At 38.7% G+C, this 14,347-nt stretch overlaps 1 protein-coding gene across 2 annotated transcripts in view; it reads right to left on the bottom strand.

Annotated features, from left to right (window-relative positions):
• LRIG1 (leucine rich repeats and immunoglobulin like domains 1) overlaps nucleotides 1-14,347 on the bottom strand; it is a 153,778-nt gene that overhangs the window by 47,664 nt on the left and 91,767 nt on the right. For both annotated transcript variants that reach the window (XM_081939848.1, XM_081939849.1), the window contains exon 4: nucleotides 503-640. In XM_081939848.1, coding sequence (XP_081795974.1) covers nucleotides 503-640 — 138 coding nt within the window. The remainder of the gene's footprint in view (nucleotides 1-502; nucleotides 641-14,347) is intronic.

Raw genomic sequence — 14,347 nt, 5'->3', positions numbered from 1 at the left:
GTGACAGAATATTGACCTTAGTGTTCCTTGTACTTTCATTCCTCACACCTCTCATATTAGCCACTGTAACAGGCCACGAGAAAACTCAAGTTTCCATATCAGCTCAATAGGAAGAGGGAGAGCAGGACGAGAGAGAGCAAAAACCAAGTATCTCTATTCCATTCATTCCATAGCATAACAGGACCAATGAAAGAACTGGAAGCTGGAGATGATGTAGATAAGGAGTGTCAAACTTGCGGCCCTCAGGGCAGATGTGTCACATGGTGGCCAGGCCCACGCCCGGTTTAGTGAAGGGGGGGGAGTCACAATACATCACATGATGACTCCATGATGATGCATGTTTGACACTCTGACGTACATGAACAGCATTAATTTGAATTTTAACCCATGCTATCATCTGTAACCCTTTTTTAAAAAATCAAAGTAACCTGAAAGCCAGTTCTTCTTGTATAAATGAGTGCTTTTCCATAAAACATTTTAAAAAGGAAGAAAGAAAGCTTACAGATCCTTTATGGGAAGCCCCACCGGGAAACAGTCACTTCGGATTTCTGTGATGTTATTTGAGCTGAGGTCTAACGTTTCCAGGGAAACATAGGGCTCCAGCTGGCTGGCTTCAATGCCGTGGATTCGGTTGCGATTCCTGCCACAGAGAAATGGAGAAAAAGTCAGACATAAATTCACTTTTTGCCCTTCTGGGTTAAAATATAATAGTACATCCATACAGCAATACACAGGTCTTTGTAACTGATCCGGCACTTTGCATCGGATGGAGTAAGGGAGTACAGCAGAATTTAGAAAGGAAAGATAAAACTTGTTATTAAAACGACAGAAATCAACGTAGATAAGCAGAATACTGAGGAATTTATCCAGAGGAAACAAAGACAACTTTGAAGCCGTACATTTAAGACTATGATCTACTGACTATGCTACTGTTTATTTAACCATCATTTGTTGAGTAAACAATGAGTGGCTGAGTCCACATTTGGTGCTTATCCATAAACTGTGTCTGATCTATTATGGCTAGATTCACACATCACATTCTGACAAAACCAATGCCCATTATGACAGCACCATATATGTACCTAGCTAAGATTCCCTGCCAGTCAGTTACTGTACTATATAAGAAAATTTTTAAGACAGAACTCATACACAGAATAAAAATATGTGTAATATTTGCATTTCTGAGGAACGTTTAAATTGCCTTAAGATTGCAGTCACAGGCTGCCTTAGCTGAGATTACAGATTAAGCAAAATCAATTATGCAGTTTATTATTGTACTGTATTACTGAGTAAAAAGGTGAGAACTTGATTGGGCAATACGGAGAGGGAAGGCTAAACTACAGGTGGATATCCTTTGGGAGTACAATTAAGTCTCCCAGTTTGCCAGAGAAGCCGATATTTTCTCGTGAATGAAAGTGAATATATGTGTCACAGGATAATGTTGCAGGATACAATCTGGGTCGGTCACTAGAACCAGAGGTTTAGTCTTCCGAGCTTTCAGACTCATGCTGGAGCCCATCCTCGGGGAACTTCTAGAGCAGAGGTGTCAAACTTGATTTCTTTGAAAGGCGCATCAGGGTTGTGTTTTACGGGGTAGGCATGGCCAGCTCAATATCACTCGTGTCAGGGGTGCCTGTGGAGTCCCGAGCGCTCTTCCAATGAAAACAGGCTCCCAAGCTCCTTTTTCGACTGATACGGGCTCCTGCACCCTCTGTCAGCAAAATTGGAGCTCAGGAGGGCCGCATGTAACTGCAACGGCCTCCTGCAACCCTCTGTCAGCAAAAATGAGCTCTGTTTCCAGGGAGGCCTCATGGCCAGATCTAAGCACCCCGCAGGCCAGATCCGGCCCCTGAGCCTTGAGTTTGACACCCCTGTTCTAGAGAGAGCACACATTCTGCTAGAGAGAAGTTCCCTGAGGATGGGCTCCAGCACAAGTCCAAAAGCTCAGAAGACTAAACCTCTGGTCCCAGTGACTGCCCCAGAATGGATCCTCCAATATTTTCTTGTCATCCCCCTTTCCCCTTTTTTCAAGGGGGAAATGGTTTAGGTTTAGGTTTATTTGGATTTATATGCCGCCCTTCTCCAAAAGGACTCAGGGCGGCGTACAACATTAAAAACACACATCACAAAAGTTAAAAAAAGATTAAACCCATTTCCAAAAAGACCAAACCGATTTTTTGAAATGGGAATGTATACCTTTGGAAATGGGAATGTATACCTGGATGCATACTTCTTTCCTCTATGCAAAGTAGAACTAAATCCAGCATTTTCTTCTCCGAATAAATCAAAAGAGAGAGTGGAGCATTAAGTAACTAATGAGACAAGGAGTTTCATCCTTGATGGTACTGAGAGGAACTATGGCTGAAGTTTCTTCAGTCAAGCTTAAGTTGCCTAAGAAACTGAATTTGCTTTGTTTCCAGAACTAAAGAACCTTTCTATGAATCACATTAACATTGGCAATTTACACAGAGGCAACCCTTAAACGGGACATAAGGTGCTGATGTTAGACTGCAGCGTGGATGGCATGAGAAATGACAGAGTAAAACAGATGGTGCTACTTCAAACAATCCTGCCTTTCCTAGGAATACCGAAGTATGCTTTAGAAGGTAAGATTATACCTTAATCCTGATGAGTAGGCTGTACTAAGCATCTGTGTGAATATTTATTGGAAAGTCTTTCAGCAAGTAACATTACCTGGGAGGAGGAAGACTAACCTGAGCATAGAGATGATTAGGCACCTCCATAATGGAGGTTATTTCTGAAGAATGGGAAAGCAAGATGAAACCGCACAGTTGGCCTTCATCTAGGATCGTCTTACAGAAATAGTCAGTGCTTTTTTTTTTCAAAGCTAAGTCTTAACAGAGCAAAATTCCAGCTTCTGCAAGCAAGAACACCAAGCTTCAAATAACCAGAGAACTCAGCAAAACATTATTTTAATTCTGATGCAATAATTTTCAGACCCCTAATTCTTCGTTTATCAATTGAATTTTCAACCAGCATTTTATACACATTCATGTCCCAAGAAACATATCACCACAAATATTCTTATCTTCATATTTTCTATACGTTCATCACACAAGCAACAGGACATTATGCTTCACCAATTTGCATTATTCACTACCCATTTCTTTGTACTCAGCAATCCTCATGCTGCTTTATTTCTATCACCTGAACAGCAATCCACAATAAAACCTTAATTTTACACCTGTTCACTTTGTCATTAGTTTTTGTTAAGCCAACAAAACACAACACTCTCACTTTCACACATTTCTTAATGAACAGCGAAACAGTAGAAATCTGATCCACAACCTCATAAAGAGCCGAGAGCCCCTCTGCACTTTAAAATTTTTGTTCATTATTGCCTTTCAGAGTTTTTTATTAAAAACTTTGACACACAAAATATACATTCTTGCCCACATATCACAGTACGATGGGGCATGTTATATACTGAACATATGCAGGATTCAATGGTCAAAACACTGAGAACTTTAGGACAATAATACATGGAGGTGCAGATGCTTCCCTCTTTTGTCCAAGAGGGCAGGTAAGAATTCTTATAAATATAAATAATCTTATTCTTGATCAGAGAATCTGCAATTTGTTACCCCAAAGAACAGATTGCTTGTCACCAGAGTGAACAGCCACTTGCTGACCAAATTTTATGAACACAAATCAACTGGTTTTACTCTAATGATAGAATGATCTTTGATCCAATATAAGATGTTGCCAGTGGAATGGGAAGTAGAGAGGTTCTTGGTGGTGGTGGTGGTGGTGGTGGTGGTGGTGGTGGTGGTGTGTGTGTGTGTGTGTGTGTGTGTGTGTGTGTGTGTGATGGGCCGGGGGCGGGAGAAGGACAAGAAAATCTGTGCCTCCTCCTAGTTTGGAAAGTCTTTCAATCAATTATTCCTGACCTATTCACCCCAATAAGATCCTCCCAGAAACCCATAGAGCCCAACCTTGTTGATATTCTGTACAGTAATTTTCTTCTTTATTTTATTTAAATCCCATCTTTATTGTTTTTATAAATAAGGTGATGAACCCTCCTCCTATTTCAAACGTAACAATCTTGTCAGGCGGACTAGGCTGAGAGAGTGTGATTGGCACAAAGTCACCCAACTGGTTTTCATGCATAAAGTGGGACTAGAACTCACAGTCTCCTAGCTCACTAGACCTGGGCTGTCAAACTCGCAGCCAGATGTGTCACACGCTGGCCACACTCCACCCGGTTTAGCAGAGAGGGGAAAAGTCACAATACGTGGTGCCGCTGTGATGATGTGAGTTTGGCACCCCTACACTAGACTGAACTGGCTCTTTGTGTTGAAGATTTGGTTGTCCTTCCAGGCCTTGAGTTGATATGAGTTCAGTCCTTTGTTGGATGTATCTTTGTCTATGGCTGTCCAGAATGGCTGGATCCCATCTTGTTCTGTTTTGAGTTTTTATGCTGTATTACTGTATATTGAGAATCAGTTGGCGTGAATGAATTAAATAAATAAATGAATAAAATCTACAATGGGGAACCTACATTTCCTAACATAATTAACTGACAGTGAGAGAAAGAGGGTACTAGCATAACTCTTTGGAATGATTTATAGGAAATACACATATTTTCCATGCAAACTATTTCAAATACACAGAAATATGATACATGTGATAGGTTAATGCTTGCATTTTAGCAAAGATCTCAGGATTTATACCTGGACTGCCAGACCGAGGGCTAAAAAGCCAGTAAAACTATCTATTCGCTTGCTTCAAACTCCAATTCCATTCAAATAGGCCAGATGGAATTGTAATGGCCAATGGTAAGCCTGGAGAGATTCAGACATTTCAAGCGAAGAACAAAATTGGTCATAAAAAGGTCAAGGATTAAAAAAAAAACTACTTTTACCATAATTTGTCTTAAAATGAAGAAAAATGCAGACTACGCTATGCATGTTTTCTATGAGTTGTAATAATGGGTCATGGTAATGAATATGTATTACATTGTATTGCTCCACAAATGACTTCCAGCAAAACAAGGGAAAGACCATCCTTTGAATCACGTCCTTCATTTTTATTCATAGCTTTGCTATTCTATATTTCCCAAGGAAATTGCAAAGGCTGGTCGCAATGTGTTCATCAAGCAGGAATGACTATCCATAAAAGCAGGACATACTTTTCTCAGAGGCCACTGAATCACAAGGTCCAAAGGGAACATCTGGTAGATTCTGAAAGCTATTGCCAAAGCTGTTCAGGTATGGCTCAAATGTGTGCCAAGAGCAGAACATGTACTCCTGATGTCTTGGGTCAGCCACTATGAAATTCAACATAAACTGTATGCACCAACATCTTAATTAGTAGCAGCACTGGCCCTGGAGTAAGACAATAGGTTTGCTTGAAAACACAAAGGAGAGAAGAGAGCCAATTCCCCTCCTTGGATTTCCTATCTGCAGGAATTTATGGATGTTTTATTCCCCTGGAATGAAGACCGGCTGCACAGACATACAGCTACTAATCACCACAGTTAAGGAGTGAGATTTAAAACAATCCAACTCTAAGGAAAAAGTAACACTAGTCTGCAGATGATTAAAGCAATCTGAAAGCTGTTGCTAAATTCAGTGAGTAGCACTAGCTGAGTATGCTGGGTGACTTTGGTCCAGTCATTCTCTCTTAGCTCAACCCACCTCAAAGGGTTGTCATGGTGGAAAAAATAGGAGGAGGAAGATGGATTATGTTTGCTTACTTGAGTTATTTGTAAGAATATGATAAATTGGTGGGTGGGTGGGTGGATGGATGGATAGAGGAAGGAAGGAAGGAAGGAAGGAAGGAAGGAAGGAAGGAAGGAAGGAAGGAAGGAAGGCAGGCAGGCAGGCAGGCAGGCAGGAAGGAAAGAAGGAAGGAAGGAAGGAAGATTCAACAAGACAAACTACAAAGTAGAAATGACAGCATATACTATAAAAAAGAGTAGAGGGAATGGCTTTTGGAAAAGAAACAGAGATGATAACCTGAGGTAGAAATTTAGTATCACTCTTGTATTTTATAGGAATAAAAACCTACTGTATATGACCAAGAGAAAACAAATTCAAGAATTCTGACCTATTCATATAAGATATCACTCATGGTAGAAGATGAAGGTAGATATGATATATACTTTTTAAAGAGTGAACAGTTCCGAAACAACTAAGGTATTACCTAGGACTAACAAGAGTTAAGGGAATAACACTATCACTTTTTCCAGATCAAAAGTATCACTGATAGTATAGCAGAATCGAAAGAGAGAGAGAGAGAGAGAGAGAGAGAGAGAGAGAGAGAGAGAGAGAGAGAGAGAGAGAGAGAGAGAGAGAGAGAATGAATGAAAGAAAGAAAGAAAGAAAGAAAGAAAGAAAGAAAGAAAGAAAAGAAAAGAAAGAAAAAGCTATAAAGATGTTACTCTTTTAAATTGGCACATGAGATTTTGTAATTTTTGGAAGTAAAAAGTTACTGCTTTCAAAATAGATAAACTAGAGCCATTATACAAACATTATTTGTTTGTATTTATATAACTGCAACCTTCTTGTGATTCCTGACCAATCAACTTTCTTGAGTAAGAAAAACAATGGTTCCGCTAAACTGAGGTACTTGAAACTCCACAGAAATGAACGTGTGGAGTCAATAATAAGAAATGTGGTAAGCACTAACAGGAACAAGATGACTGAAAAATAGTAATAGCCAAGAATACTGTGTACTTCCATTTCCTTTCATATTAAAACTTCATAAACTTTATGCAAAGTTTCACAAGGCTGAATGACTCTAGAGGAATTTCACTGGACATATTTCTTAAACTCACTTAAACAAATTTAATAAGCAACCAAAACAAACGGTGAGTTGCGCTTCATCTCTGGCCTTCAGTTTGCACCAAGTAGCTCTCAGAACCTGCTAACTATATCCACTGTTAATGAGAGGAATTGGAGGCAGATGGTCGCAAGGAATTTTGATAAAGATTAGATATTAGCAATAGCAACAGCACTTACTTATATACAGCCTCACAGTGCTCCACAACCCTCTCTAAGCAGTTTACAGAGTTAGCATATTGCCCCCAACAATCTGGGTCCTCATTTTATCTACCTCGGAAGGATGGAAGGCTGAGTCAACCTTGAGATTTGAAACTGCCAAATTGCAGTCAGCCGGCAGTCAGCAGAAGTAACCTGCAGTGCTGCACACTAACCACTGCGCCACCGTAGCATATTGGATGTTTCTTGAGGTGATCATTCCAATAATTAAATATATTATATTGTCCCCCTCATACACCAGATTCCTCTGTGGCTTTCAGCCCAAAGCATCTAGTTTGAGAACCCCTACCTTAAGAAACATGGATCAACAATGGAGTCCCAACTACATTCTAAGCTGGAATTCAGAAGCTGCTCTTCACTCTTCCATGTCTGCATGTTTCCAGACACACATACAACCCCCATTTTTTTTTATTTCAAGTATACTTTTTGCTGCACAACTTCTCTTTCCATTCTCTGGCTAATTTATGGGTTTGGAAGGATGAGTAATGGGCTTATATTCCTGTTACTCTTAGATCTCCAACAGAATGTCCGGCTGAAATATTAACATACATTTTGACATTTCTTATGAAAGTTAAAGCACAGTACAGATCACAGGTATCAAATGTTGCCATCACGTGACGTTTTCCCCATTTGCGGAGCTAGGGTGGGTGTGGCCTGAGCATGACGCATCTGGCCTGTGGGCCGCCAATTTGACCCCCCTGATATAGATAAAAAATGAGCTAAAACGAATGACTGGCATTTCTTGGATGCATTTTGTGGCTTGTCAGTACTGACTGTTCCTATCCCCAAAAGACTCAAATTGCACAGTATATGTAAAATAAAACTATATAACACTGTTTTTCAATGGATGAATTATGATATTCTTTTAGGGTTAGCACCTGGAATCTGAGGCTTTCTACGCAGTTGGCCCTTGAATTAAAAAGAACAAAAATTGTCTCCTGTAGCAGTGACAAGGGTACAGAACAAAACCAATTTCTATTTATTTATATAGCATGTTCCTCAGAGTAGACCTCTACAACTGTTACACTCTCTGCTCCTATAAGGTACACTTTTATTAAATGACACACATCCAATTAAGGCTCGCTTTAATCGAGTTCATGGTGATTGGAAGCACAATTCAGCCAGACAACTGACCATTATTTAGCTTTTCCTCTGGAAGGCACAGAGAACAAAATAGCATCCCTAAGAAAATTCTACTCCCCAAATCTTATAATTAAGAAATGTATCCACCTGCTTGTTGATAACTGCATAAAAGTGATTTGGCACCCACTTACCTTTGCACTACAGTATTTCCACTCTTGACTTTGACAAAAGTAAACAAGTACTATTTCTAGCTGGGTCAATCTCACTCAGGTCTATTACAAAGCTCCTGTTTATTTAATGTGTGGGCACAGATGCTGACTGATTACCTTACTCAGGGCTTACATCATCTTCACCTCCATCACAAGACATATACACAGAAATCCTCAGGTATCTTTCTCACTGGCTGGCAATCCTTGTGTTTTTCTAAGGTTGACGTCCCAACCCTCTAGGCAGGCATCTGTGCTTATCCCAGTCATTTTCCCCAGCCATCATCTGACCAATATGATGTTTTAACAGCTGCTTGAAACCCTCATTTTTTTTTAAAGAAATCACCATCTTAATGGAAGGAGCAGAGTGCAGGATCCCTTGGTACTCAAAAAAAAAAAAAATCCCCATCTAACTCTGTTCATCCTTGTATGGGACAGTTTTAAGTCTGGTTAAGTCATCATTAATCTTTAATTTACAGCCCTGACAAAAAACCTTCCCAGAAGAGATGTGACTAATTTTCATTTGAAAAATAGACCATTACAAATCAAATGCATCAATATAAATGATTCTGATTCAGCTGCATTGCTTGTTTGAAATGGTTATTATTTATATCTTGGACTTATGGTCTGCAAAAGAAACATATATACATACACACACACACACATACATATACATATACTGTATGTACGTGTGTGTGTGTGTGTGTTGTATTTGTGCTGATAAATAAATAAAGGGAGACTAGTATAGATCTATTTCAAGCTATTTAGCTCTCATCAGCTAGCCATACCCTTACTGGGATTTGAACCTGGGCTGTATTACATATTAGGCAGGAGTCTTAGCCACTAAGCCACAGGCTCTCCTCCTTATCAGCTGAGCCAGGGAAATCGGTATGTATTTGTGTTACAACCCCTGGTATGCCCAAATATAAAACAAATATAAAAAGGCAACATTAAAAATAAAAATATGGTTTTCTGCCTGGATGGTTTTCTGTAATGAGCGGAAGGACAGAAAGGGGGAGTAGTGAGCTCCCTCCCATATTTGGGCATACCAGGGGTTGTAACACAAATACATACACACATACACACACACACAAATAAATATAAATATAAATAATATAAATATAAATAATATAAATATAAATAATATAAATATAAATAATATAAATATAAATATAAATATAAATATAAATAATATAAATAATATAAATATAAATAATATAAATAATATAAATATAAATATAAATATAAATATAAATATAAATAATATAAATATAAATATAAATAATAAAAATAAAAATATATCCAAACACAAACCTAAAACTAAGAAACGCTGAAAGAACTAAATTCTAAAAATCACAATTTTGGGGCAATTTAAAATGCTCCATTGCAAATAGTCCATCTAGTTTGCCAAAAACTAAAGTCCAGCCTCAATAATGATGTTTTATCTCTTTATAACAGAATAGCAGAGAAGATGAGATGTTCTCTTCTATCAAAGTGCTCAGTCACTGAGGATCCTCTCTTCTCTTTTTGCTAAACACAACTTCATTAGTGACAGGAGATTGAATGACCCCTTTGCAAATCTTAAAAACCAAACAGGTATAAGGTAGCTGTTGACATTGAAACGTTTATTTTCAACCATAGGTTTTAGCAAAAGATAGCTGTTTCGCTCTTGTTACAAATCATCACGAAAAGATAGAACTTCACTGAAAGAAATCTCTAAAGATCTGTGGAGAGATAAGTGGCTATAATCGGGGGTGGGGGGGTATACCACAAAAAGGGGGGAATCTGTTCTGAAAGAGAACTATTCCTGCCTAGGAAAATTCAGCAAAGTGTTCTATCCATTTCAAAAATTCCAACAAATAAAAGGGAAAAACAACCCAGCCTAAACTACAATGTTATGCTTTGAGATCAAAATGCAACATTAATAGATTAAATATATCTGAACTAAATCAGTTGAACTTCTTCCAATTAATCTCAGCTTAACCAAAGTAATTGTTGTATCTTGCTTTAATGGTAATATAAAATTTAAAACTAATTTGGAGACAGAAAATGGATGACTTGGTGCAAGGATGGATGGATGGAAGACAGGCACATGCAGTATACATATGCATACACACATACAATTAAACACATACTATATACACTAGACACACAGAGTGCAAAATAAAATTTTATTAACAATGCTGCTTTTGAAAATCACATGTAGCAACACCAGCTATAAGGGGGGAGGGGGGGAATTCAGAAATTGCAAACAAGTTGCTTTTTAACAGCCAGCTGAACATCACAACTGTTTCTGCATGCTTGAAAATTCTTTATCAGGCAATATAATATTCAAAGCAGGGAGTAGGAACCAAGTCTACCTCTTCTGACACTTTAAGTGCCATGTCAAAATAAACTAAACAATAGCTTTTTTCAACTGAACATTGATTTTTGCTGACTGCTAACATGCCCATGGAGTTTTCCAAGTTGCAGTATGAAAGTAGTCTACTGCTGCTTTCCTTAAGAACGCTTTTTCAACTTTCCATTCTAGTCTACAATCATGGATTTTTCTATTGGTTTCCTATACAAGTTCTCACCAGGTCAAGCACTGTTTAGCTTCTAAGTTCAGATGAACCCAGACAAGTGTTGCCATTTATCAGCCAGGTGAGCAAGAGAAAGTGACAGGTACACTTATTGAGCTCCAATTGGTTGGTTTACAAGTGGTGATAACTTTAGAAGGCCTTTCCTAAACCTTACCCGGGATTGGGATGGAGCAAAATCCGACAAAGGCATAGACAAAATGAACATATAATTTATCCATTAAGTTTCAACTTGCCTCCATCCTTAGATGAAAGCTACTGTTAAGTGGAATGTGAAAAATACAAAGAAAGAAATGTGAAAAAGACTTTTGGTACAGAATGTCTTTGAGCTCTATTCAGTTCTTGCTAAAACAAGAACTGGGCAGAGAATCATTTGAAAATTGGTGAAAAGTCTACTCAAAAACACATTTTCAACTATTAGCAACCACATAGGTAGATTTTGTGCATGATACCCTATCCTTAACCTGGATGGTTATATTCTTAACCTTTTTGTCCAGAGAGGTTCCAAAAAGAGGATCTACTCATTGGCTCTCCATTCATCGCCACTGTTGTTGGCTCAGATTTTGTGAAGGCATCTCTGGTTCACCATTCCTTTTCCAGAAGCCGACAGTGTATTTAGTCTGTGCTTATTTCTTTAGTGTTCATGGCTGATCCTAAAAGGTGGCCATTATCTACCACTTCAATATCTTTATTGCCAATTCCAAGGCTAGTTGTTTTGCTTGTTGTCATTAATTTGGCCTTCTTTAAGTTTAATTCCATTTTTTCACTGCTCAACTTTTATTATTAGGGTTTGCAGATCCTTTGCATTGTCCAGTACCAAGGTAGTGTCATCAGCATAGTGCAAGTTTTTGATGCTTCTTCCTCAAATTTAAAACCATACCCATTTTTTTCCAGTCCAACTTCCCTTAATATATATTCAGCATGTAGGCTGAATAAATAAAGGGAAGAATATAAAGTTTTGTGACACTCCTTTGCCAATCTGGAGACAATCTGTTTCACCACCTTTTACCTGTTCCCTGACATTATATAAATTTATCATGAGGACAACAAAATAAATCCCACAAGAGTAACATTTACCTCCCCTGCTTCAGTGGTGAGACTATTTATATTCATACATCAGCAAATAGATCTCAACCCATTTAAATAAACCAAAACTGTAATTGAATTAGTTGATAGCTACCGTCTGCCTGTTTCAAATAAAAAAAAGCTAAAGATTCTCAGAATAATGCAAAAGAAAGATCAGGTATATTCACCTATTCCATTATGATGGGAAAGACCCAACAAGAGTATTCCTCCCAATGACCATCATGAAAGTTTTTTAGAAGGATGCTGCTAGCATAGTTGTCAATTGATGGGGATCAAAAGGGCAGCCTCCTGAAAACTGATACAGATCTAACTTCTATTAAGAGAAGCAGATTTAAAAGCTGCCAACCCTGCCTGCTACTCTCTTCATGTGTCTGACACATGAAGATGTCTGGCACATGAAGATGCCTTGTTCCACATCAGACCACAGGGCCACCTCTCAAGAAAGCAACTTTCCAGGTTTTTGAGACAGCAACTGTGAGGCACACACGTTTCCCAGGCATACTTAGAAACTGTGGAGAAATTCCGCATGGAAAGGCCATGTCACACCACTGAGCCCAGCCCTCACTCAGAATATATAACATTTCAGCCATAAGAATGTGGTACACTGGGATGAAAAAGGTGAAAACACAAAAAATAACCAGGGCTTTGGCTCAGATCTGGTTTTCCAATCCCATCAGAGTTTCCCACTCAAATTGTAAACACTTGCGACACAATTGTGAACACTTAACAGCATAATCCTTGGCATTTTTATCCGAAGCGTTTATCACCTGTATTCTACTGGATTCCTTAATAAGTGAGTTTAGGACTGCAGCCTAAAATCCATCTTTTTCCTTCACAAGGGAGTATGAAACTTCCTGATTGTTTGTAAGGTTTTTCAGCTGTAATCAGGGTGTGTCCTCTAAAAGACAGACTCTCACAGGCAAAGAATCTTTGCATAAGCAACTCTTAACGTACAGGGCTTTTAATCAAGAGTCTTCACTGCTCAATTACCATTCCTTTATACAAGCTAGATTTTAGGTAAAAAGATGGAAGGAGGTACTAATCTGAAAACAAAAGCTAAATAAAGTGAGTCTTCGCATTTCAAGGTCCCGTCCCCCCCCCCAATTAGCAAGAAATAAGGCACCCTTACTATCATAATTCAGAATTCAAACATACATAAGACATGTATTTGGATACCTGCATGGATATAAATCAGTGGTGAAATCTAAAAAAAAATCCTAACCAGTTCTGTGGTTGTAGCTTGGGGATGTCATGTGACTGGGTGGGCGTGGCTATGTAGTCATGTGATTGGGGGGTGTAAAAAGACAGAAACTCGCTTTAACAATGTCCCGCTGGAGCAGGGGGTTTGACTAGATGACCTTGAGGTCGCTGCCAGCCCTGGATTGCTGTGCTCTTTCAAGGTATCCTCTGAAGCTGCGTCTAGTGCCAGGTTTGTGGTCCTTCCTCCCTCTCTTTTTTCCCTCCCTCCCTCTTTCTTTCGCAGCACATTCCCCCCCCCCCTTGCTTTTTGAAGCATTTTTCCCCTACCGGTTCGCCCAAACATGCAGGAAAAAAATGCTTCAAAAAGCGGGGGGAAAGCTTCTGACAATCGCACAGCTCACAGCTGAGCTGTGCGATCCTCAGAAGCTTTTTTTTTTACTATCGGTTCACAGTGGACCAAGGATTTTACCCCTGGTATAAATGCACACATCCACACACACACACACACAATATGTCTGGATGGTGTCTTTTCTTCTTGATTCCTATAAAAAGTACTGCTTCTAAGACCACAAGAAAAGCCTGTGATAACTTTCATGCATTTGTTATGAGTTCTTCATCATAAATTATAGGACTAGATAAAAGTCAGAACACGTCATTTGTTCTGAAATTTCACAGCTTGTTTTAATGGCGTACGGCCCTTCTTCCCCAGACTGCAGTGGGCAAAAGTTCTTTTTACATAATCAGATGAACATAAATTTATATAGATCCTAAATCGGGATAGAAACAGAAAGGGAAGAAGGCAATCCAGAGTGTGATGCTAATACTGAACAGGATAGAGAAAATTATAGTAATGACAGACAGATATGCTTGAAGCACTCAGTCCAAACCTATTGGGTTCAGTCTGATATGTGAGTAAACCTGAAGTAAAGCTGAAGCGCTATACAAGAGCCTCATGACTTCTAGTCTTTCTTTAAGAATCAAGGATGGTTGGGTGATTTGAATTAATCAATGTCACAATCAATCTACGTCCCAAGATGAAAGAAAATTACAAATGTTTTCCTAAATAAAATTGGAAAATAAACTAAAAAAAAAATCAAAACCAAAGGCAAAAATTGAAATTGAAACCAAAAATTTATTACAATTTTTGAATATGCTATGGTTTTGGCCT

Source organism: Natrix helvetica, assembly GCF_964273705.1.
Source record: "Natrix helvetica genome assembly, chromosome: 1".
Lineage (NCBI taxonomy): Eukaryota > Metazoa > Chordata > Lepidosauria > Squamata > Natricidae > Natrix > Natrix helvetica.
Note: the sequence above shows the minus strand (reverse complement) of the source record. Positions and strands in the feature narration are given on the sequence as shown.